General features: G+C 46.2%; 1 protein-coding gene across 1 annotated transcript in view; it reads left to right on the forward strand.

The window, feature by feature from the left end:
• LOC129864859 (thyrotropin-releasing hormone-degrading ectoenzyme-like) overlaps window positions 1–24,677 on the forward strand; it is a gene marked incomplete in the record, with an annotated part of 320,531 nt that overhangs the window by 289,755 nt on the left and 6,099 nt on the right. Inside the window, 1 exon segment of the mRNA XM_055937145.1 lies at window positions 14,171–14,236. Within this exon segment, the coding sequence (XP_055793120.1) occupies window positions 14,171–14,236 (66 nt within the window).

A 24,677-nucleotide genomic window follows, 5' to 3' on the forward strand; every position in this document is an offset into this window, starting at 1 on the left:
CTACTGCGAGGATGATCAGCTGTTCTTCTCACAGTAGAGACATAGCAATTTATTGCCCTTGCCACATCTGCAGTCCTTATGCCTCCTTGCAGCATGCCTAAGGCACGTTCACGCAGATGAGCAGGGACCCTGGGCTTCTTTCTTTTGGTGTTTTTCAGTCAGTAGAAAGGCCTCTTTAGTGTCCTAAGTTTTCATAACTGTGACCTTAATTGCCTACCGTCTGTAAGCTGTTAGTGTTTAACGACCGTTCCCCAGGTGCTGGTTCATTAATTGTTTGCGATTTGTGAAGTTATTAGCATTTTTATGAATTATCTTTGAAAGACAGGGTCCTGAAAAAGTGACGTTTCTTTTTTTGCTGAGTTTACAGCAGGCTTGGTGTCTAGTTTGTGTTTGTACAGATATCGGATCTTAATTTGACCAGTTTCCTCTCAAGTGTAATGACCTGGGTGTCGGGGGGTGCGAAGTCAAACGCAGGAGACAGCAGAGCTTAAATAAGTTGAGTCCTTTTAATCCCCAACAGTCCAACACAAATGTCCAACACGGACGAACTGGGTGCACATACAATACGGTCCAACGACACGAGCAACAATCCCAGTCCACAAATATAATCTCCACTCCCGAAATCCAAAAGGTATACAAAGTAACAATCCCGCACAAAGACGCCTACGGGCTGGCTGACAAATAAAGCCATACTAATTACCCACTTAACTGAACACAGGTGTAACAAATAAACACATAAGGAGGGGGGAGGAAAAAGAGTCAGTGGCAGCTAGTAGGCTGGTGACGACGACCGCCGAACGCCACCCGAACGGGAAGGAGAGCCTGCCTCGGTTGAAGTCGTGACATCAGGAGTAAAATACAATTTGATTTTGAATTTCCTGTGGTGCAGGAACATTTTCTGCAAAAACAGAGTGATCAAATTAAGATATTACATGTGTAGTTTAAAGTTTTAAATTATATTAGAGAAGAATCCCCTCCTTTTTGGCTTCATGTGAGAAAGCAGCAGTCACTTAACAATGCCATAGCCAGGCAGGTAGACTACACCTACATATGTAGGGTCTTAATTTGAGCCAGTTTGCTACAACAAGAAAATAATCCTGCATCAACAGGAAATGTGAATTATTATATGGATTATAATCAATGGAAATGTTTTGTAGGGATTGACACATTTTTCGTCAGGGCAAATCAAGTCTGAAATTTCAAAGTGGAAATTACAAACTTTAGAAGCCTCAGCAACATAAGAGTGATCAAAGTAAGATCCTACATCTGTAGGCTGGCATGATTCTGGAGTAAAATAGCAAGATGTCTTTAGGTTGTTCCAACAGCTGCTATCTCTGCATCTTTCTGGCCCTAGCAAACATCTAAATAGCAAGACAAATGAATGAACTTTCTCCAAGAAAGTGCTTAGTCAGAGGGTGCATCTGACATCTCTCCAGGAATTAATCCATTAATCCATTCTACCTCACTAGGTGGAAGTCGAATGTGTTCCCGGCTTATGTCACAAATAAATGTAAAGCTGAAAGCCTGCAACAAGAGAACATGGCAACACCTTTTGTCATCTAAATTAAAAAAAAAGGCTGTATTAGATTGGTTTACCACACTGTTATATTAAGATGCGTTATTTTTACACCTTGAACCACGTGATGATAAACAGAAGCTGTCAGTGTCCCAACAGCAGTGATGTGAGGTGACAGGCAGACAACACCAGACCACCACCGGGGATCATGCTCCTCTATGGACCTTCAGCCCTAGGGCAAAGAAGAGAGAGAGACAGAGAGAGAGAGGGAGAGAGACAGAGAAAGGGGGAGAGGGAGAGACAGAGAGAAACAGAGAGGGGGAGAGAGAGAGGGGGAGGGGGTGGAAGAGAGCCAGCCAGCCAGCCAGCCAGCCAGACAGACAGACAGACAGACAGACAGACAGACAGACAGACTATAGAACAGAGGAGATGGGAGGAAAGATCAGGGGATGTTTAACCTCCTCTACTGGATATATGTCTGGTGCTTGTCCAATGCCATTGCCCACAAGCTCTGCTTCCTTCCCTAGATCCTGGCTGGGCACTGTGTGGGCATCAGGGGGGTTGAGGAGGACAGGAGGGCAGCTGGCTTGGGCCTTGGCCTGGGGGTACAGGGGAGAGGTGTCACTACCACTCATACTGAAGCGGGCTGCCCTCAGAGACAGTGCAATGTGTGTGTGTGTGTGTGTGTGTGTGTGTGTGTGTGTGTGTGTGTGTGTGTGTGTGTGTGTGTGTGTGTGTGTGTGTGTGTGTGTGTGTGTGTGTGTGTGTGTGTGTGTGTGTGTGTGTGTGTGTGTGTGTTAGTTGAATTAGTTGAATGGAAACAGCCTGAGGGCTGGAGGCCGCATTAACACTTCTCTGCTGCTGCCGCTGCTTTATTACATGAAGAGATGGAAGGATGAAGGGAAAGAGGGAGAGATGCGGGGAAGGAAGGATTGAGGGAGGGAAAGAGGAGGTAGGGGGAGCGAGAGTGAGGTGGCAGGAGGGAGGGCTAGAAGGAAGGGAGAGAGGTAAAACAGACAGAGGGAGGTAGAGGTAGGGGAAGAGGGACATGGGGGGAAGGGAGGTAGAGGTAGGGGAGGATGAATGTAGAGATAAGGGAGGAGGGACAGGGGAGGAGGGAGATATAGATAAGGGAGGAGGGACAGGGGAGGAGGGAGATATAGATAAGGGAGGAGGGACAGGAGAGAAGGGAGGTAGAGATAAGGGAGGAGGGACATTGGGAGAAGGGAGGTAGAGGTAGGGGAGGATGGAGGTACAGATAAGGGAGTAAGGACAGGGGAGGAGGGAGATATAGATAATGGAGGAAGGACAGGGGAGGAGGGAGGTAGAGATAAGGGAGGAGGGACAGGGGAGGAGGGAGATATAGATAAGGGAGGAGGGACAGGGGAGGAGGGAGATATAGATAAGGGAGGTGGGACAGGGGAGGAGGGAGATAGAGATAAGGGAGGAAGGACAGGGGAGGAGGGAGGTAGAGATAAGGGAGGAGGGACAGGGGAGGAGGGAGATAGAGATAGGGAGGTGGGACAGGGTAGGAGGGAGGTAGAGATAAGGGAGGAATGACAGGGGAGGAGGGAGGTAGAGATAAGGGAGGAGGGACAGGGGAGGAGGGAGATATAGATAAGGGAGGTGGGACAGGGGAGGAGGGAGATAGAGATAAGGGAGGTGGGACAGGGGAGGAGGGAGATAGAGATAAGGGAGGAGGGACAGGGGCGGAGGGAAATATAGATAAGGGAGGAGGGACAGGGGAGGCGGGAGGTAGAGATAAGGGAGGAGGGACAGGGGAGGAGGGAGATAGAGATAAGGGAGGTGGGACAGGGGAGGAGGGAGATATAGATAAGGGAGGAAGGACAGGGGAGGAGGGAGGTAGAGATAAGGGAGGAGGGACAGGGGAGGAGGGAGATATAGATAAGGGAGGAGGGACAGGGGATGAGGGATATATAGATAAGGGAGGAGGGACAGGGGAGGAGGGAGATAGAGATAAGGGAGGAGGGACAGGGGAGGAGGGAGATAGAGATAAGGGAGGAGGGACAGGGGAGGAGGGAGGTAGAGATAAGGGAGGATGGACAGGGGAGGAGGGAGGTAGAGATAAGGGAGGATGGACAGGGGAGGATGGAGGTACAGATAAGGGAGGTGGGACAGGGGAGGAGGGAGATATAGATAAGGGAGGATGGACAGGGGCGAAGGGAGGTAGAGATAAGGGAGGATGGACAGGGGAGGAGGGAGGTAGAGATAAGGGAGATGGGACAGGGGAGGAGGGAGATATAGATAAGGGAGGTGGGACAGGGGAGGAGGGAGATAGAGATAAGGGAGGAGGGATAGGGGAGAAGGAAGGTAGAGATAAGGGAGGATGGACAGGGGAGGATGGAGGTACAGATAAGGGAGGAAGGACAGGGGAGGATGGAGGTAGAGATAAGGGAGGAGGGACAGAGGATGAGGGAGATAGAGATAAGGGAGGATGGACAGGGGAGGAGGGAGATAGAGATAAGGGAGGAAGGACAGGGGAGGAGCGAGGTAGAGCTAGTGTAACCCCTACTGCTCCAGGTGGATGTCATGGTATTGGTGATGGTGTAGGGTCCAGGGGGATGTCACGGTATTGGTGATGGTGTGGGGTTCAGGTGGATGTCATGGTATTGGTGATGGTGTAGGGTCCAGGTGGATGTCATGGTATTGGTGATGGTGTGGGGTCCAGGTGGATGTCATGGTATTGGTGATGGTGTAGGGTCCAGGTGGATGTCATGGTATTGGTGATGGTGTAGGGTCCAGAGATGTCATGGTATTGGTGAAGGTGTGGGGTCCAGGTGGATGTCATGGTATTGGTGATGGTGTAGGGTCCAGGTGTATGTCATGGTATTGGTGATGGTGTGGGGTCCAGGTGGATGTCATGGTGATGGTGTAGGGTCCAGGTGGATGTCATGGTGATGGTGTAGGGTCCAGGTGGATGTCATGGTATTGGTGATGGTGTAGGGTCCAGAGATGTCATGGTATTGGTGAAGGTGTGGGGTCCAGGTGGATGTCATGGTATTGGTGATGGTGTAGGGTCCAGGTGTATGTCATGGTATTGGTGATGGTGTGGGGTCCAGGTGGATGTCATGGTGATGGTGTGGGGTCCAGGTGGATGTCATGGTGATGGTGTAGGGTCCAGGTGGATGTCATGGTATTGGTGATGGTGTAGGGTCCAGGTGGATGTCATGGTATTGGTGATGGTGTAGGGTCCAGGTGGATGTCATGGTATTGGTGATGGTGTAGGGTCCAGGTGGATGTCATGGTATTGGTGATGGTGTAGGGTCCAGGTGGATGTCATGGTATTGGTGATGGTGTAGGGTCCAGGTGGATGTCATGGTATTGGTGATGGTGTAGGGTCCAGGTGGATGTCATGGTATTGGTGATGGTGTGGGGTCCAGGTGGATGTCATGGTATTGGTGATGGTGTGGGGTCCAGGTGTATGTCATGGTATTGGTGATGGTGTTTGGTCCAGGTGGATGTCATGGTATTGGTGATGGTGTAGGGTCCAGGTGGATGTCATGGTATTGGTGATGGTGTAGGGTCCAGGTGGATGTCATGGTATTGGTGATGGTGTAGGGTCCAGGGATGTCATGGTATTGGTGATGGTGTAGGGTCCAGGGATGTCATGGTATTGGTGATGGTGTGGGGTCTAGGTGGATGTCATGGTATTGGTGATGGTGTAGGGTCCAGGTGGATGTCATGTTATTGGTGATGGTGTGGGGTCCAGGCTGATGTCATGTTATTGGTGATGGTGTGGGGTCCAGGTGGATGTCATGGTATTGGTGATGGTGTAGGGTCCAGGTGGATGTCATGGTATTGGTGATGGTGTGGGGTCCAGGGATGTCATGGTATTGGTGATGGTGTAGGGTCCAGGGATGTCATGGTATTGGTGATGGTGTAGGGTCCAGGGATGTCATGGTATTGGTGATGGTGTAGGGTCCAGGTGGATGTCATGGTATTGGTGATGGTGTGGGGTCCAGGTGGATGTCATGGTATTGGTGATGGTGTGGGGTCCAGGGATGTCATGGTATTGGTGATGGTGTAGGGTCCAGGGATGTCATGGTATTGGTGATGGTGTAGGGTCCAGGTGGATGTCATGGTATTGGTGATGGTGTAGAGTCCAGGTGGATGTCATGGTATTGGTGATGGTGTAGGGTCCAGGTGGATGTCATGGTATTGGTGATGGTGTAGAGTCCATGTGGATGTCATGGTATTGGTGATGGTGTAGGGTACAGGTGGATGTCATGGTATTGGTGATGGTGTAGGGTCCAGATGGATGTCATGGTATTGGTGATGGTGTGGGGTCCAGGGATGTCATGGTATTGGTGATGGTGTAGGGTCCAGGTGGATGTCATGGTATTGGTGATGGTGTAGGGTCCAGGTGGATGTCATGGTATTGGTGATGGTGTGGGGTCCAGGTGGATGTCATGGTATTGGTGATGGTGTAGGGTCCAGGGATGTCATGGTATTGGTGATGGTGTAGTGTCCAGGTGGATGTCATGGTATTGGTGATAGTGTAGGGTCCAGGCTGATGTCATGGTATTGGTGATGGTGTAGGGTCCAGGTGGATGTCCTTCAATTGGTGATGGTGTGGGGTCCAGGTGGATGTAATGGTATTGGTGATGGTGTAGGGTCCAGGTGGATGTCATGGTATTGGTGATGGTGTAGGGTCCAGGTGGATGTAATGGTGATGGTGTAGGGTCCAGGTGGATGTCATGGTATTGGTGATGCTGTGGGGTCCAGGTGGATGTCATGGTATTGGTGATGGTGTAGGGTCCAGGGATGTCCTGGTATTGGTGATGGTGTAGGGTCCAGGTGGATGTCATGGTATTGGTGATGGTGTAGGGTCCAGGTGGATGTCATGGTATTGGTGATGGTGTAGGGTCCAGGTGGATGTCATGGTATTGGTGATGGTGTAGGGTCCAGGTGGATGTCATGGTATTGGTGATGGTGTAGGGTCCAGGTGGATGTCATGGTATTGGTGATGGTGTAGGGTCCAGGTGGATGTCATGGTATTGGTGATGGTGTGGGGTCCAGGTGGATGTCATGGTATTGGTGATGGTGTAGGGTCCAGGGATGTCCTGGTATTGGTGATGGTGTGGGGTCCAGGTGGATGTCGTGGTATTGGTGATGGTGTAGGGTCCAGGGATGTCATGGTATTGGTGATGGTGTAGGGTCCAGGTGGATGTCATGGTATTGGTGATGGTGTAGGGTCCAGGGATGTCATGGTATTGGTGATGGTGTAGGGTCCAGGTGGATGTCATGGTATTGGTGATGGTGTGGGGTCCAGGTGGATGTCATGGTATTGGTGATGGTGTAGGGTCCAGGGATGTCATGGTATTGGTGATGGTGTAGGGTCCAGGTGGATGTCATGGTGATGGTGATGGTGTAGGGTCCAGGGATGTCATGGTATTGGTGATGGTGTAGGGTCCAGGTGGATGTCGTGGTATTGGTGATGGTGTGGGGTCCAGGTGGATGTCATGGTATTGGTGATGGTGTGGGGTCCAGGTGGATGTCATGGTATTGGTGATGGTGTAGAGTCCAGGTGGATGTCATGGTATTGGTGATGGTGTAGGGTCCAGGTGGATGTCATGGTATTGGTGATGGTGTGGGGTCCAGGGATGTCATGGTATTGGTGATGGTGTGGGGTCCAGGTGGATGTCATGGTATTGGTGATGGTGTAGGGTCCAGGTTGATGTCATGGTATTGGTGATGGTGTGGGGTCCAGGGATGTCATGGTATTGGTGATGGTGTGAGGTCCAGGTGGATGTCATGGTATTGGTGATGGTGTAGGGTCCAGGTGGATGTCATGGTATTGGTGATGGTGTGGGGTCCAGGTGGATGTCATGGTATTGGTGATGGTGTAGGGTCCAGGTGGATGTCATGGTATTGGTGATGGTGTAGGGTCCAGATGGATGTCATGGTATTGGTGATGGTGTAGGGTCCAGGTGGATGTCATGGTGATGGTGATGGTGTAGGGTCCAGGTGGATGTCATGGTATTGGTGATGGTGTAGGGTCCAGGTGGATGTCATGGTATTGGTGATGGTGTGGGGTCCAGGGATGTCATGGTATTGGTGATGGTGTGGGGTCCAGGTGGATGTCATGGTATTGGTGATGGTGTAGGGTCCAAGTTGATGTCATGGTATTGGTGATGGTGTGGGGTCCAGGGATGTCATGGTATTGGTGATGGTGTGAGGTCCAGGTGGATGTCATGGTATTGGTGATGGTGTAGGGTCCAGGTGGATGTCATGGTATTGGTGATGGTGTGGGGTCCAGGTGGATGTCATGGTATTGGTGATGGTGTAGGGTCCAGGTGGATGTCATGGTATTGGTGATGGTGTAGGGTCCAGGGATGTCATGGTATTGGTGATGGTGTAGGGTCCAGGTGGATGTCATGGTATTGGTGATGGTGTAGGGTCCAGGTGGATGTCATGGTATTGGTGATGGTGTAGGGTCCAGGTGGATGTCATGGTATTGGTGATGGTGTGGGGTCCAGGGATGTCATGGTATTGGTGATGGTGTGGGGTCCAGGTGGATGTCATGGTATTGGTGATGGTGTAGGGTCCAGGTGGATGTCATGGTATTGGTGATGGTGTAGGGTCCAGGGATGTCATGGTATTGGTGATGGTGTAGGGTCCAGGTGTATGTCATGGTATTGGTGATGGTGTAGGGTCCAGGTGGATGTCATGGTATTGGTGATGGTGTAGGGTCCAGGTGGATGTCATGGTATTGGTGATAGTGTGGGGTCCAGGGATGTCATGGTATTGGTGATGGTGTGGGGTCCAGGTGGATGTCATGGTATTGGTGATGGTGTAGGGTCCAGGTGGATGTCATGGTATTGGTGATGGTGTGGGGTCCAGGGATGTCATGGTATTGGTGATGGTGTGAGGTCCAGGTGGATGTCATGGTATTGGTGATGGTGTGGGGTCCAGGTGGATGTCATGGTATTGGTGATGGTGTAGGGTCCAGGTGGATGTCATGGCATTGGTAATGGTGTGGGGTCCAGGTGGATGTCATGGTATTGGTGATGGTGTAGGGTCCAGGTGGATGTCATGGTATTGGTGATGGTGTAGGGTCCAGGGATGTCATGGTATTGGTGATGGTGTAGGGTCCAGGTGGATGTCATGGTATTGGTGATGGTGTAGGGTCCAGGTGGATGTCATGGTATTGGTGATGGTGTGGGGTCCAGGTGGATGTCATGGTATTGGTAATGGTGTGGGGTCCAGGGATGTAATAGTATTGGTGATGGTGTGGGGTCCAGGGATGTGATCTCTGGCTGTGTGTGTTATTATCAGTCAGACTGAGACGAGGGAACGGAAGAGTCTTGCCTTCCTGAGTTGTTTTTGCCGTTCACCACTAATATCCCTCACCGCCAGCGTTCTACATGGGATTCTAATATCCCTCACCGCCAGCGTTCTACATGGGATTCTAATATCCCTCACCGCCAGCGTTCTACATGGGATTCTAACATCCCTCACCGCCAGCGTCCTACATGGGATTCTAATATCCCTCACCGCCAGCGTTCTACATGGGATTCTAACATCCCTCACCGCCAGCGTCCTACATGGGATTCTAATATCCCTCACCGCCAGCGTCCTACATGGGATTCTAATATCCCTCACCGCCAGCGTTCTACATGGGACTCTAATATCCCTCGCCGCCAGCGTTCTACATGGGATTCTAATATCCCTCACCGCCAGCGTCCTACATGGGATTCTAATATCCCTCACCACCAGCGTTCTACATGGGATTCTAATATCCCTCACCGCCAGCGTTCTACATGGGATTCTAATATCCCTCACCGCCAGCGTCCTACATGGGATTCTAATATCCCTCACCGCCAGCGTTCTACATGGGATTCTAATATCCCTCACCACCATCGTTCTACATGGGATTCTAATATCCCTCACCGCCAGCGTTCTACATGGGATTCTATTATCCCTCACTGCCAGCGTTCTACATGGGATTCTAATATCCCTCACCGCCAGCGTCCTACATGGGATTCTAACATCCCTCACCGCCAGCGTCCTACATGGGATTCTAATATCCCTCACCGCCATCGTTCTACATGGGATTCTAATATCCCTCACCGCCAGCGTTCTACATGGGATTCTATTATCCCTCACCGCCAGCGTTCTACATGGGATTCTAATATCCCTCACCGGCAGCGTCCTACATGGGATTCTAACATCCCTCACCGCCAGCGTCCTACATGGGATTCTAATATCCCTCACCGCCAGCGTTCTACATGGGATTCTAATATCCCTCACCGCCAGCGTTCTACATGGGATTCTAATATCCCTCACCGCCAGCGTTCTACATGGGATTCTAATATCCCTCACCGCCAGCGTTCTACATGGGATTCTAATATCCCTCACCGCCAGCGTTCTACATGGGATTCTAATATCCCTCACCGCCAGCGTTCTACATGGGATTCTAACATCCCTCACCGCCAGCGTCCTACATGGGATTCTAACATCCCTCACCGCCAGCGTTCTACATGGGATTCTCTAATCCCTCACCGCCAGCGTCCTACATGGGATTCTACTATCCCTCACCGCCAGCGTTCTACATGGGATTCTAATATCCCTCACCGCCAGCATCCTACATGGGATTCTAATATCCCTCACCGCCAGCGTTCTACATGGGATTCTAACATCCCTCACCGCCAGCGTTCTACATGGGATTCTAATATCCCTCACCGCCAGCGTTCTACATGGGATTCTAATATCCCTCACCGCCAGCGTCCTACATGGGATTCTAATATCCCTCACCGCCAGCGTCCAACATGGGATTCTAACATCCCTCACTGCCAGCGTTCTACATGGGATTCTAATATCCCTCACCGCCAGCGTTCTACATGGGATTCTAACATCTCTCACCGCCAGCGTCCTACATGGGATTCTAATATCCCTCACTGCCAGCGTTCTACATGGGATTTTAATATCCCTCACCGGCAGCGTCCTACATGGGATTCTAATATCCCTCACCGCCAGCGTCCTACATGGGATTCTAATATCCCTCACCGCCAGCGTCCTACATGGGATTATAATATCCCTCACCGCCAGCGTCCTACATGGGATTCTAATATCCCTCACCGCCAGCGTCCTACATGGGATTCTAATATCCCTCACCGCCAGCGTTCTACATGGGATTCTAATATCCCTCACCGGCAGCGTCCTACATGGGATTCTAATATCCCTCACCGCCAGCGTCCTACATTGGATTCTAATATCCCTCACCGCCATCGTTCTACATGGGATTCTAATATCCCTCACCGCCAGCGTTCTACATGGGATTCTCATATCCCTCACCGCCAGCGTTCTACATGGGATTCTAACATCCCTCACCGCCAGCGTTCTACATGGGATTCTAATATCCCTCACCGCCAGCGTCCTACATGGGATTCTAATATCCCTCACCGCCAGCGTCCTACATGGGATTCTAATATCCCTCACCGCCAGCGTCCTACATGGGATTCTAATATCCCTCACCGCCAGCGTTCTACATGGGATTCTAATATCCCTCACCGCCAGCGTTCTACATGGGATTCTAATATCCCTCACCGCCAGCGTTCTACATGGGATTCTAATATCCCTCACCGCCAGCGTTCTACATGGGACTCTAATATCCCTCGCCGCCAGCGTTCTACATGGGATTCTAATATCCCTCACCGCCAGCGTTCTACATGGGATTCAAGGAGGCCGAGGACGTAATGGGCCCGTTGTAATTACACCCCGATGATTCATCTTCACAGCCAGACATTGCCCAACCAATTTAGTCAAATCCCTGTAATAACGGCTGCTTGAAGCAGCACCATCTATCTACTGTAAATGACTCGTATTACGGTAGGCCACGCGATAGTGTAGTGTATTAACAGGCTGATCAATGGATCTGAATACTGAAGGTCAATTGGTAAAAGACAACAAAAACATAATTCATATTTTACAACACAACACAGATCACTGCACACAATCTACTACAGACAGTATAGACAAGGTATTCACACAACTCACATCAATGTACTATATACAGTGGTGCTGCTGTGTACAGTAGTCATATACAGTGGTGCTGTTGTGTACAGTAGTCATATACAGTGGTGCTGTTGTGTACAGTAGTAGAGTACAGTGGTGCTGTTGTGTACAGTAGTAGAGTACAGTGGTGCTGTTGTGTACAGTAGTAGATTACAGTGGTGCTGTTGTGTACAGTAGTAGAGTACAGTGGTGCTGTTGTGTACAGTAGTCATATATAGTGGTGCTGTTGTGTACAGTAGTAGAATACAATGGTGCTGTTGTGTACAGTAGTAGATTACAGTGGTGCTGTTGTGTACTGTAGTTATACACAGTGGTGCTGTTGTGTACAGTAGTCATATACAGTGGTGCTGTTGTGTACAGTAGTAGAGTACAGTGGTGCTGTTGTGTACAGTAGTAGAGTACAGTGGTGCTGTTGTGTACAGTAGTCATATACAGTGGTGCTGTTGTGTACAGTAGTAGAGTACAGTGGTGCTGTTGTGTACAGTAGTAGAGTACAGTGGTGCTGTTGTGTACAGTAGTAGATTACAGTGGTGCTGTTGTGTACAGTAGTAGAGTACAGTGGTGCTGTTGTGTACAGTAGTCATATACAGTGGTGCTGTTGTGTACAGTAGTAGAATACAATGGTGCTGTTGTGTACAGTAGTAGATTACAGTGGTGCTGTTGTGTACTGTAGTTATACACAGTGGTGCTGTTGTGTACAGTAGTCATATACAGTGGTGCTGTTGTGTACAGTAGTAGAGTACAGTGGTGCTGTTGTGTACAGTAGTAGAGTACAGTGGTGCTGTTGTGTACAGTATTCATATACAGTGGTGCTGTTGTGTACAGTAGTAGATTACAGTGGTGCTGTTGTGTACAGTAGTCATATACAGTGGTGCTGTTGTGTACAGTAGTAGAGTACAGTGGTGCTGTTGTGTACAGTAGTAGATTACAGTGGTGCTGTTGTGTACAGTAGTAGAATACAGTGGTGCTGTTGTGTACAGTATTCATATACAGTGGTGCTGTTGTGTACAGTAGTCATATACAGTGGTGCTGTTGTGTACAGTAGTCATATAGAGTGGTGCTGTTGTGTACAGTAGTAGATTACAGTGGTGCTGTTGTGTACAGTATTCATATACAGTGGTGCTGTTGTGTACAGTAGTCATATACAGTGGTGCTGTTGTGTACAGTAGTCATATACAGTGGTGCTGTTGTGTACAGTATTCATATACAGTGGTGCTGTTGTGTACAGTAGTAGATTACAGTGGTGCTGTTGTGTACAGTAGTAGAATACAGTGGTGCTGTTGTGTACAGTAGTAGAGTACAGTGGTGCTGTTGTGTACAGTATTCATATACAGTGGTGCTGTTGTGTACATTAGTAGAATACAGTGGTGCTGTTGTGTACAGTAGTAGAATACAGTGGTGCTGTTGTGTACAGTAGTAGATTACAGTGGTGCTGTTGTGTACAGTAGTAGAATACAGTGGTGCTGTTGTGTACAGTAGTCATATACAGTGGTGCTGTTGTGTACAGTAGTAGATTACAGTGGTGCTGTTGTGTACAGTAGTCATATACAGTGGTGCTGTTGTGTACAGTAGTCATATACAGTGGTGCTGTTGTGTACAGTAGTAGAATACAGTGGTGCTGTTGTGTACAGTAGTCATATACAGTGGTGCTGTTGTGTACAGTAGTAGATTACAGTGGTGCTGTTGGGTACAGTAGTCATATACAGTGGTGCTGTTGTGTACAGTAGTCATATACAGTGGTGCTGTTGTGTACGGTAGTAGAATACAGTGGTGCTGTTGTGTACAGGTTTTTTAAACAACGATAATCAAAATATTATAATTTACAATATAATTAATAAATTATAATTTATTATATTTTCATATTATAACTTGTAAAGGATACTTAGAGTACATCATTTGCTGACCACCCTGCCTTTGGTCTTAGGTCTATTTCCCTGCTTTTGAGAGGAGCTGGCTAGTAGATACCCATAGACTTCCAGCAATTGCGCTAAGCTAACGATCTGCTAGCCAAAATAGCGAGGTAGCCGAATAGGCAGTGTGATAAGATTATAAGCCTGTGTTGTTGGAGGAATGTTACAGTGAATATGTGTCGATATACACTGACATGGTTCTAGTGGAGGTATGTGACACAGGAACATGGCTGTACATTGTGACTACTGGGAACTCATTATAAGTGGTTCAGAAGCAGCCTCGGCTTGGCGTGCTCACAGACGTTGGGCTATAGACGGGCAACATGTCTCTCTCTACATATCAAGATACGCGGCATTCCCAAACTTCTCATTCACTGGGGAAGAGCATTTCAGTAAGCCGCACATTTTCTTTTTTTGGGGGTATTGGAGTTTTGACAATTTTGCAATATTTATTTTGTTTTATTTTACTGTTATAACTAACATGAGGTGCCACATAAGGACAAATCTCTCCTTACCAGTTGGGCATAATTTGCATAAATCAAATTGATATTCTATTGAAAGGGATTAGCTGTGCATTTGTCTGGGTGTAGGGGGAATAATCCCCAGAAGACACTCTGCTGTCCGTCAAGCTGGGTATATTATATTTGTGCCTGACATGTTCAATTAAAACAATCTGCCTCTAAAATATGTCATTGTCCCCTTACAGGATTACTTGATGACACACATGTACAGCAACGCAGGCAGAGATGACTTGTGGAACAAACTGACTGAGGTATGGAATGTTGATTGCTTTTGCTCCCTCTCTGTCTCTCTCTCTCTGTCTCTCTCTCTCTGTCTCTCTCTCTCTGTCTCTCTCTCTCTCTGTCTCTCTCTCTCTCTCTCTCTCTCTCTCTCTCTCTCTCTCTCTCTCTCTCTCTCTCTCTCTCTCTCTCTCTCTCTCTCTTCTCTCTTCTCTCTTCTCTCTTCTCTCTTCTCTCTTCTCTCTCTCTCTTCCCTCTCTCTCTCCCTTAACCGAGGGGTAGAAACACAACACAACACTGTCCACTGGCTCTCTGCAGAACATGTCAAAATGGAAAATGTGAAAATAAACCCTATTTTTTTGTTGTTGCTGTGTTTGCCGGATGAAACTATTTATCTTGTCTCACATCCCGTCTCCCGCGAGCACAGCTGCAGCACAACCTCTATTGTAGAACAACATACAGAATAAAACAACATATAGGTCAGGGACTATTGGGCAACTCTCCTCTCAACAGCCAGAGAGTTCACAGTCATGCCTGGTGAACTGGACACCAATATGGGGGGGGGGGGGCTATTGTCCAAAATCAAGGGGAATTCAATTCAAACAACTTTATATTGTCCCTCCGCAATTATAGAGCGGTGATTCAGACAATTACAACAAACAGACAGTAAATAGATGAGACTATGAGCGAGATGAGGATTTAAAGGTGCAGTGTCATAATAATGGGTGATGGGACGATGGGGCGGATTGTGTTTTGTATGGTTATGTTATGACGTGTGTTTACTCTACCAATTGATTGTTATACTCTTTACAAATGTATTTCCCTACATCCTGACGACTACACTGAAAATGCTCATGTATTACATCTGGTATATTGTAAACTAACATTGAAACATGTGTAACAGACATCGTCCAGAAGTCATTATCAGGTTGATTCCCACGTTAGATCATATCGTAATGGCAGTTTAAAGCACATCTTTTCCCCCTGCTGCCAATAAAAGCCCCAATCAATCAGTTCCGTTTATCTGAAAGGTCTCTAGCTCTCTGACCATTGGCTAATGTCCTCGGGCTAAACAGCCTCCGGTCCTTCTATAGGCCCGAAGAAGAGTGAGAACCCACTGCTCTGGTCTTGTCTGGTCTCTGATCTATAAAACATGTCTGTCATTGATCAAACAGCCATTAAAGACCAAGTCATTCACTGCAGATGTCTTGGTCTTGTGATATCTGCAGTCAAATGACGTAGTGGCCTCATGGTTGGAATGTTATTTTTCATAAAATCATAATTAATAAACTATATATTTTTTTTACTTTGAAAAATCCATTGTTTCTACATCAAATGGTTTTGTTATATTTCAGACTTCTGTGATTTATATTAAGTGAAATATTGGTGAAAAGTGACAAATTGTACACCTCCACAAGTCTTGTTCATCCTTGGGAGAAATTTCCAAATGCCTGAATGTACCACGTTCATCTGTACAAACAATAGTACGCAAGTATTAACACCATGGGACCACGCAGCCGTCATACCGCTCAGGAAGGAGACGCATTCTGTCTCCTAGAGATGAACGTACTTTGGTGCGAAACGTGCAAATCAATCCCAGAACAACAGCAAAGGACCTTGTGAAGATGCTGGAGGAAACAGGTACAAAAGTATCTATATCCACAGTAAAACGAGTCCTATATCGACATAACCTGAAAGGCCCCTCAGCAAGGAAGAAGCCACTGCTCCAAAACCACCATAAAAAAGCCAGACTACGGTTTGTAACTGCACATGGGGACAAAGATCGTACTTTTTGGAGAAATGCCCTCTGGTCTGATGAAACGAAAATAGAACTGTTTGGCCATAATGACCATCGTTATGTTTGGAGGAAAAAGGGGGAGGCTTACAAGCCAAACCGTGAAGCATGGGGGTGGCAGCATCATGTTGTGGGGGTGCCCAAGTTAAACAATTTAAGGCAACGCTACCATATACTAATTGAGTGTATGTAAACTTCTGACCCACTGGGAATGTGATGAAATAACTAAAGCTGAAATTAATCATTCTCTCTACTATTATTCTGACATTTCACATTCTTAAAATAAAGTGGTGATCCTAACTGACCTAAGACAGGGAATTTTTACGAGGATTAAATGTCAGGAATTGTGAAAAACTGAGTTTAAATGTATTTGTCTAAGGTGAATGTAAACTTCAGACTTCAGCTGTATATATATATACACACACAACTGGTCAAAAGCTTTAGAACACCCACTCAAGGGTTTTTCTTCATTTTTACTATTTTCTACATTGTAGAATAATAATAATAATAGTGAAGACATCGAAACTATGAAATAACACATATGGAATCATGTAGTAACAAAAAAAGTGTTAATTGCCACTTTGCCTTGATGACAACTTTAAACACTCTTGGCATTCTCTCCAACAGCTTCATGAGGTAGTCACCTGGGATGCATTTCAATTAGGAGGTGTGCCTTCTTAAAAGTGTTAAAAGTGTGAATTTCATTCCTTCTTAGTGTGTTTGAGCCAATCTGTTGTGTCGTGACAAGGTAGGGGTGGTATACAGGAGATTGGCCTACCAAGTCCATATTATGGCAGGAACAGTTGAAATAAGAAGAGAAATAAGAGAAACGACAGTCCGTCATTACTTTAAGACATGAAAATCAGTCAACACGGAACATTTTCAGAACTTTGAAAGTTTCTTCAAGTGCAGTCGCAAAAACCATCAAGCGCTGTGATGAAACTGGCTCTCATGAGGACCGCCACAGGAAAGGAAGACCCAGAGTTACCTCTGCTGCAGAGGATAAGTTCATTGGAGTTAACTGCACCTCAGATTGCAGCCCAAATAAATGCTTCACAGAGTTCAAGTAACAGACACATCTCAACATCAACTGTTCAGAGGAGACTGTGTGAATCAGGCCTTCATGGTCCAATTGCTGTAAAGAAACCACTAATAAAGGACACCAATAAGAAGAAGAGACTTGCTTGGGCCAAGAAACACGAGCAATGGACATTAGACTGGTCCAAATTGGAGATTTTTGGTTCTGTCTTTGTGAGACGCTGTGTGGGTGAACGGATGATCTCCACATGTGTATTTCCCACCATGAAGCATGGAGGAGGAGGTGTTATAGTGTCAGGGTGCTTTGCTGTTGACACTGTCTGTGATTTATTTAGAATTGAAGACATACTTAATCAGCATGGCTACCACAGCACTCTGCAGTAATACGCCATCCCATCTGGTTTGGGCTTAGTGGGACTATATAATTTTTTTCCAGGTGAAGCTGGTTGAGAGAATGCCAAGAGTTTGCAAAGCTGTGATCAAGGTAATGGGTGGCTATTTGAAGAATCTAAAACCTAAAACATATTTTGATTTTGACTTTTTGGTTACTACATGATTCCAAATGTGTTATTTCATAGTGTTGATGTCTTCACAATGTAGAAAATAGTAAAAATAAAGAAAAACCCTTGAAAGAGTAGGTGTTCTAAAACTTTTGACCGGTAGTCTGTGTGTGTATATATATATATATTGTTCCATTCCTGCATTGCTAAACAGGTGTGTTTTATTTTTGATGCATTACCTCTGTGCCTGACCAATCAAAGCTCAGGACCAGGGTTCTGCCTGGTAAATAACAGAGAGTCAGGACCTGGGTTCTGCCTGGTAAATAACAGAGAGTCAGGACCTGGGTTCTGCCTGGTAAATAACAGAGAGTCAGGACCTGGGTTCTACCTGGTAAATAACAGAGAGTCAGGACCTGGGTTCTGCCTGGTAAATAACAGAGAGTCAGGACCTGGGTTCTGCCTGGTAAATAACAGAGAGTCAGGACCTGGGTTCTGCCTGGTAAATAACAGAGAGTCAGGACCTGGGTTCTGCCTGGTAAATAACAGAGAGTCAGGACCTGGGTTCTGCCTGGTAAATAACAGAGAGTCAGGACCTGGGTTCTACCTGGTAAATAACAGAGAGTCAGGACCAGGGTTCTGCCTGGTAAATAACAGAGAGTCAGGACCTGGGTTCTGCCTGGTAAATAACAGAGAGTCAGGACCAGGGTTCTGCCTGGTAAATAACAGAGAGTCAGGACCAGGGTTCTGCCTGGTAAATAACAGAGAGTCAGGACCAGGGTTCTGCCTGGTAAATAACAGAGAGTCAGGACCTGGGTTCTGCCTGGTAAATAACAGAGAGTCAGGACCTGGGTTCTGCCTGGTAAATAACAGAGAGTCAGGACCTGGGTTCTGCCTGGTAAATAACAGAGTCAGGACCTGGGTTCTGCCTGGTAAATAACAGAGAGTCAGGACCAGGGGTCTACCTGGTAAATAACAGAGAGTCAGGACCTGGGTTCTACCTGGTAAATAACAGAGAGTCAGGACCTGGGTTCTACCTGGTAAATAACAGAGAGTCAGGACCAGGGTTCTGCCTGGTAAATAACAGAGAGTCAGGACCAGGGTTCTACCTGGTAAATAACAGAGAGTCAGGACCTGGGTTCTACCTGGTAAATAACAGAGAGTCAGGACCTGGGTTCTACCTGGTAAATAACAGAGAGTCAGGACCTGGGTTCTACCTGGTAAATAACAGAGAGTCAGGACCTGGGTTCTACCTGGTAAATAACAGAGAGTCAGGACCAGGGTTCTGCCTGGTAAATAACAGAGAGTCAGGACCAGGGTTCTACCTGGTAAATAACAGAGAGTCAGGACCTGGGTTCTACCTGGTAAATAACAGAGAGTCAGGACCTGGGTTCTACCTGGTAAATAACAGAGAGTCAGGACCAGGGTTCTGCCTGGTAAATAACAGAGAGTCAGGACCAGGGTTCTACCTTGTAAATAACAGAGAGTCAGGACCTGGGTTCTACCTGGTAAATAACAGAGAGTCAGGACCTGGGTTCTACCTGGTAAATAACAGAGAGTCAGGACCTGGGTTCTACCTGGTAAATAACAGAGAGTCAGGACCTGGGTTCTACCTGGTAAATAACAGAGAGTCAGGACCAGGGTTCTGCCTGGTAAATAACAGAGAGTCAGGACCAGGGTTCTACCTGGTAAATAACAGAGAGTCAGGACCTGGGTTCTACCTGGTAAATAACAGAGAGTCAGGACCAGGGTTCTGCCTGGTAAATAACAGAGAGTCAGGACCTGGGTTCTGCCTGGTAAATAACAGAGTCAGGACCTGGGTTCTGCCTGGTAAATAACAGAGAGTCAGGACCTGGGTTCTGCCTGGTAAATAACAGAGTCAGGACCTGGGTTCTGCCTGGTAAATAACAGAGAGTCAGGACCTGGGTTCTGCCTGGTAAATAACAGAGAGTCAGGACCTGGGTTCCTCCTGGTAAATAACAGTCTTATTGCTTTGTGCTGCTATCCACATCACTGGAATATGCATGACAAACATTTGACTACCTTTCCATCAGTGACGTAGAATTGTAGAGGTGGGTGTCCTTGTTGTCAAAGCATTCAATCTGTCCATGAAGCATCAAGCAGTCTTTTTTTCTCCTCACACCTCCACTGTCCATGAAGTACCAAGCATCCTCAGTTGTCTCCTCACACCTCCACTGTCCATGAAGGACCAAGCCTCCTCAGTTGTCTCCTCACACCTCCACTGTCCATGAAGGGCCAAGTATCCTCAGTTCTCTCCTCACACCTCCACTGTCCATGAAGGACCAAGCATCCTCAGTTGTCTCCTCACACCTCCACTGTCCATGAAGGACCAAGCATCCTCAGTTGTCTCCTCACACCTCCACTGTCCATGAAGGACCAAGCCTCCTCAGTTGTCTCCTCACACCTCCACTGTCCATGAATGACCAAGCATCCTCAGTTGTCTCCTCACACCTCCACTGTCCATGAAGGACCAAGCATCCTCAGTTGTCTCCTCACACTTCTACTGTCCATGAAGGACCAAGCATCCTCAGTTGTCTCCTCACACCTCCACTACTGTAATGAGATCTGTAGACAAAGCCCTGGGAGCTGAACTCAATGGTAATAATACATAATTTAGCACTACAACGATGTGCAATACTTGGCAATTTGAAACGTACTCTCTCTGCCGAGATCCCCTGCAACATGCAGCCCAGATATTTCACTGTTGTTGTCACCACTTCAATCACCCATTGTATCCCTATGAATAGGTAATGATCTGTCTGTCTGCCACTATAGGGGTAAATACTGGAAGTACTATAAGCACTAAAGACATGCGATAGGCACACCTTGGACTGATAAAGAGGATTTCACTTCTCACTAACTCTGTTTGTCCCCATTGACACATCTACGCGTCATCAATCGTCTGTGACGGCCAATTAATTCAACGAATGCTGATATTCACAGCTTTCCGTCGGGCTATTCATGAGAACCAATTTGCATCAGTAATCTTGCCATGTGAAGCGGGCACAGAGCCTTTTGTGAAGGGAAGCCCAGGATCACTGGCAGCATGGCTGGTCTATCCTGGCTTACTCCCCCTGTCAATATGTCTCAGAGGATACAGAAAGTGTGTGTGTTTGTTTGTGTTTGTGTGTTCAAAGCCATGATCAACAGTCCCGATTTAAATGACATATAGCTTATAATAGGCTTCATAAAGCCTTCATAAACACAATATAAACGTGTCACAAATTATCTATAACCGTATGTCATGCTCTATAAAGGCTTCGTAAATGTGGATTAACTGTGTGACATAACCGCCAATGTCAAATGTGACTTAATTATAATAGGCTTCATAAAGCCTTCATAAACACAATATAAACGTGTCACAAATTATCTATAACCGTATCTCATGCTCTATAAAGGCTTCATAAATGTGCCGTAACTGTGTGACATAACCACCAATGTCAAATGTAACATAATCCACTATGTCAAATCAACCTGTGCTTTATAAAGGGTTGCAGAAGCACTGCTTCATAAAGGCTCATATACATCATATGAAGGCTTCACAAAGCATTATAACCTTGTCTTGCATCTTGGTAGAGCATTGCAGCACCGGGATAGTGGGTTCGGTTGTCATGACTACTCATGTGTTAAAAAATGTATGTGCTCGTGACTGAAAGTGTCTTTGGATAAAAGTGTCTGGTAAATTGAATAAATTATATTATATTACTGTAAAACATTTCTAGGGTGACCCAACCTCCTTCCCTCTTTCCCTCCTTGCCAATATTGGACCTGACCTCAACTTCCCCCACAATGCTGTGCTGCAGGATGACACACTCTAAAGTGCAGTCATACACAGCAAAAAAATGTTTGATACTGTCTTTTAAAATCGGTTATATTTTTTGCCTAATTCAGTATTTTTTTCTCCAAATTCTGTTTTCTCTGTTTTGTTTTTCCAGGTTTTTGGATTTCCCCCATTTTCCCCACACTTTCTTAATAGATAAACAACAACATTGGATTGTCTGTGTTTACAACAATGCTTGAACCACATCGGGGAATGACTTTTGACTTCTCTAAGAAACGTAGATTTTTGAGTGTCGTTGCCCTTTAATTCAGTCCACTTGCCCTGCACTGTGTGGTTTGGTTAGCGTTGTTTCTGTAGCGCTGTAAGTTCGCAAATCAAATACTAATTTGTAGTGCCAATAGAAACAACTTAGTTTATTTTATTGTAATTTAAATTAATTTGTAGTAGTTACGTGTTGAGTTAGATTACATACTGTAGCTACCACAATCGTTATTTCAAACAATAGATACAGCCATGTCTCATAGTCACATCATGAGTTTTGTAAATGAAAGATGAATATAATATAAATTGAATGGAGTTTCCCATTTCCCCATTCAGAGTATTTCTGGCGCAAGCACAATTGGCCCAGAGTCGTCCGTGGTAGGGGTAGGTTTGGCCGGGGTAGGGGAAGGTTTGTCCGGGGTAGGGGAAGGTTTGGCCGCGGTAGGCCGTCATTGTGAAAAATAATTTGTTCTTAACTAACTTGCGTAGTTAAATACATGTTAAATAAATAAAATAATAAAGCAACAGAAATTCATTTTCCAGATGGTGTGACAAAAGCATTTCCTCACAGACCTGCTAACTTTCTTTGTTGTTACTTTTAAAGTTGTAACCAACCCTTCAGTACCTCCAGCAGGCAGAGAGGCACGAACCATTCCAACGCCAGCTCAGGGAAAAGCTACGTTATTCAGAGCCCTGTGTACTGTTCGATGTAATGGCGTTGCTGGACTTTTTGAAACGTCATGTTTTGATATTGTTTTAAAAATATTAAAATGTCTACCAAAGTAGTCTGACTTGAAAGTAAGTTCTACGACATGCGACATAGAGTCTTTATAGATGTGTAATAAAGGACAGAGGGTGTCTCATTTCAAATAAAGTGTTACAGGAGACTACATAAAGTGTCAATAAATAGGTTATTCACGTTCTGCTGATCTATGAAGGCTCTCTCATGATCCACAGGTTACTGTAGAGTGTGAGAGGTATTTAAATGGGTTGTGTGTGTGTGTGTGTGTGTGTGTGTGTGTGTGTGTGTGTGTGTGTGTGTGTGTGTGTGCGTGCGTGCGTGCGTGCGTGCGTGTGTGTCAGAACCCAGATGATTTGGACTAGTCCAACCTGAGACTACCTCACCAGGTATTCCTCCTCTGTTCCCATGGAGACCAGTGCTTGATTACAACCTGGTGCCAACATTTTAATGGCTAATCTTTCAGTGGAGGGAATGTGTCAAAGACCCGACTGGTCCCAGCACCACGCGGTGTGGCTCGTTATAATGTTATGTATGTGTACTGAGGAACATGTAACTTATGCTGGTGGCTTTCATCAAGGTCAGTGTTTCTTTGTGTATCGTCGTCTCCAGGCTATTGGACACACAGCACATAGAAGCCTGGCATAGCAACCATTCAGAGTTGGCCTTAGTGGGAGGGACCATAGAATTATATGGGCGTGACCTCACTGAGTAAAGTATGTGTCATCCTTTGCTAGCAAAAACATTCCCTCTGGTCGTCACTAGTTAACACAGCCACAGAGTTATAATCATGGCTAAACATTTCCACAGTTTAACCCTGACTAATGAAGACCACAATGTGTTGGGCCACCAGACCTTCGGCTCATTTGAACAGGAAGTGTCTGGGAATGAGATTAGGTGTGACTAACGTAACTTCACTTTAAAGAGTGTTGGAATCCTGCAGCACAATATGTCACCCTTTATAAAGCACATGTTTATATCGTATTTACCATCGTGGGTTATGTCACATTTGACATGGGTGATTATGTCACACAAAGTTGTGCCACATTATGTGAACCCTTTATAAAGCATGACATACGGTTATAGATGCTCTGTAACAAACACATCTATGTAGTGCTCACGAAGGCATTATGAAGGCTTTACGAAAGCCTTTATAAGCTGAACGTCATTTAAAGCGGGAGCCGAAATATCACGTCTTGTTTTAGACACTGAGAGGAAGGATGGCTCCTTTCCAGATCATTACAAGTAACGGTGCTTCATCTGAACAGAGAACTTGTCAAACTACGACAGGTTTAGACGACATTATTCTCACAAATGGATGATGACAAATCTAAAAGATCTTCTGATCACGTCAATTATTGCCCCGGCAAGCGCCGTGAAGCAATCATGTATCATTATTGTCAATTCCCCCACCCCCCCACAAAAAGCTTTATTCTGCTAATCTAGTCACCCTAAAGCAGGTGTAGCATGAACAAAATGTCCTATTTGGAAAGCAGACTGAATTGAAAGAGGCAATATTTCTACTACTAATAATCCCCTACCTTGTAATTAACGTGTGGTCCTTGGTGGCGCTGGATTACAGATCAGGGATTAGAGATTACGCTACACAGACCAAACTCTAGTAGTATTATTATAGTCTGACCACCACAGGAGAAGATATAGAAGCTGAGTTTACTATTCAGGAGGGCACCTCTGCAGAGTCTTCGACCAATATTACACTACACCACCCACCTGGAAAACATGTCTAAAAACTGTCCAGTCTTTGATGTATTAGTTCTCCTTTAATTAAAACATAGGACATCAGAGGAGTTTTATAACCCAACTAACTGATTCTGAATCACACGTTTTTAATTAAGGGCTTACGTTTCTCTTGTCCTCGCTTTCTTGTTACGTTTAGAATTTCACCTCCACTTTATACAGAGGATGTCCATCTACTTCCTATAGGATGTCCATCTACTTCCTTAAGGACATCCATCGACTTCCTTAATGATGTCAATTTACTTCCTTGAGGATGTCCATCTACTTCCTTGAGGATGTCCATCTATTTCCTATAGGATCTCCATCTACTTCCTTGAGGATGTCCATCTACTTCCTTAAGGATGTCCATCTACTTCCTTGAGGATGTCCATCTACTTCCTTGAGGATGTCCATCTACTTCCTTGAGTATGTCCATCTACTTCCTTGAGGATGTCCATCTACTTCCTTGAGGATGTCCATCTACTTCCTTGAGGATGTCTATCTACTTCCTTGAGGATATCTACCTACTTCCTTGAGGATGACTATCTACTTCCTTGAGGATGTCTATCTACTTCCTTGAGGATGTCTATCTACTTCCTTGAGG

Source organism: Salvelinus fontinalis, chromosome 11 (assembly GCF_029448725.1).
Source record: "Salvelinus fontinalis isolate EN_2023a chromosome 11, ASM2944872v1, whole genome shotgun sequence".
NCBI classification, from domain to species: domain Eukaryota; kingdom Metazoa; phylum Chordata; class Actinopteri; order Salmoniformes; family Salmonidae; genus Salvelinus; species Salvelinus fontinalis.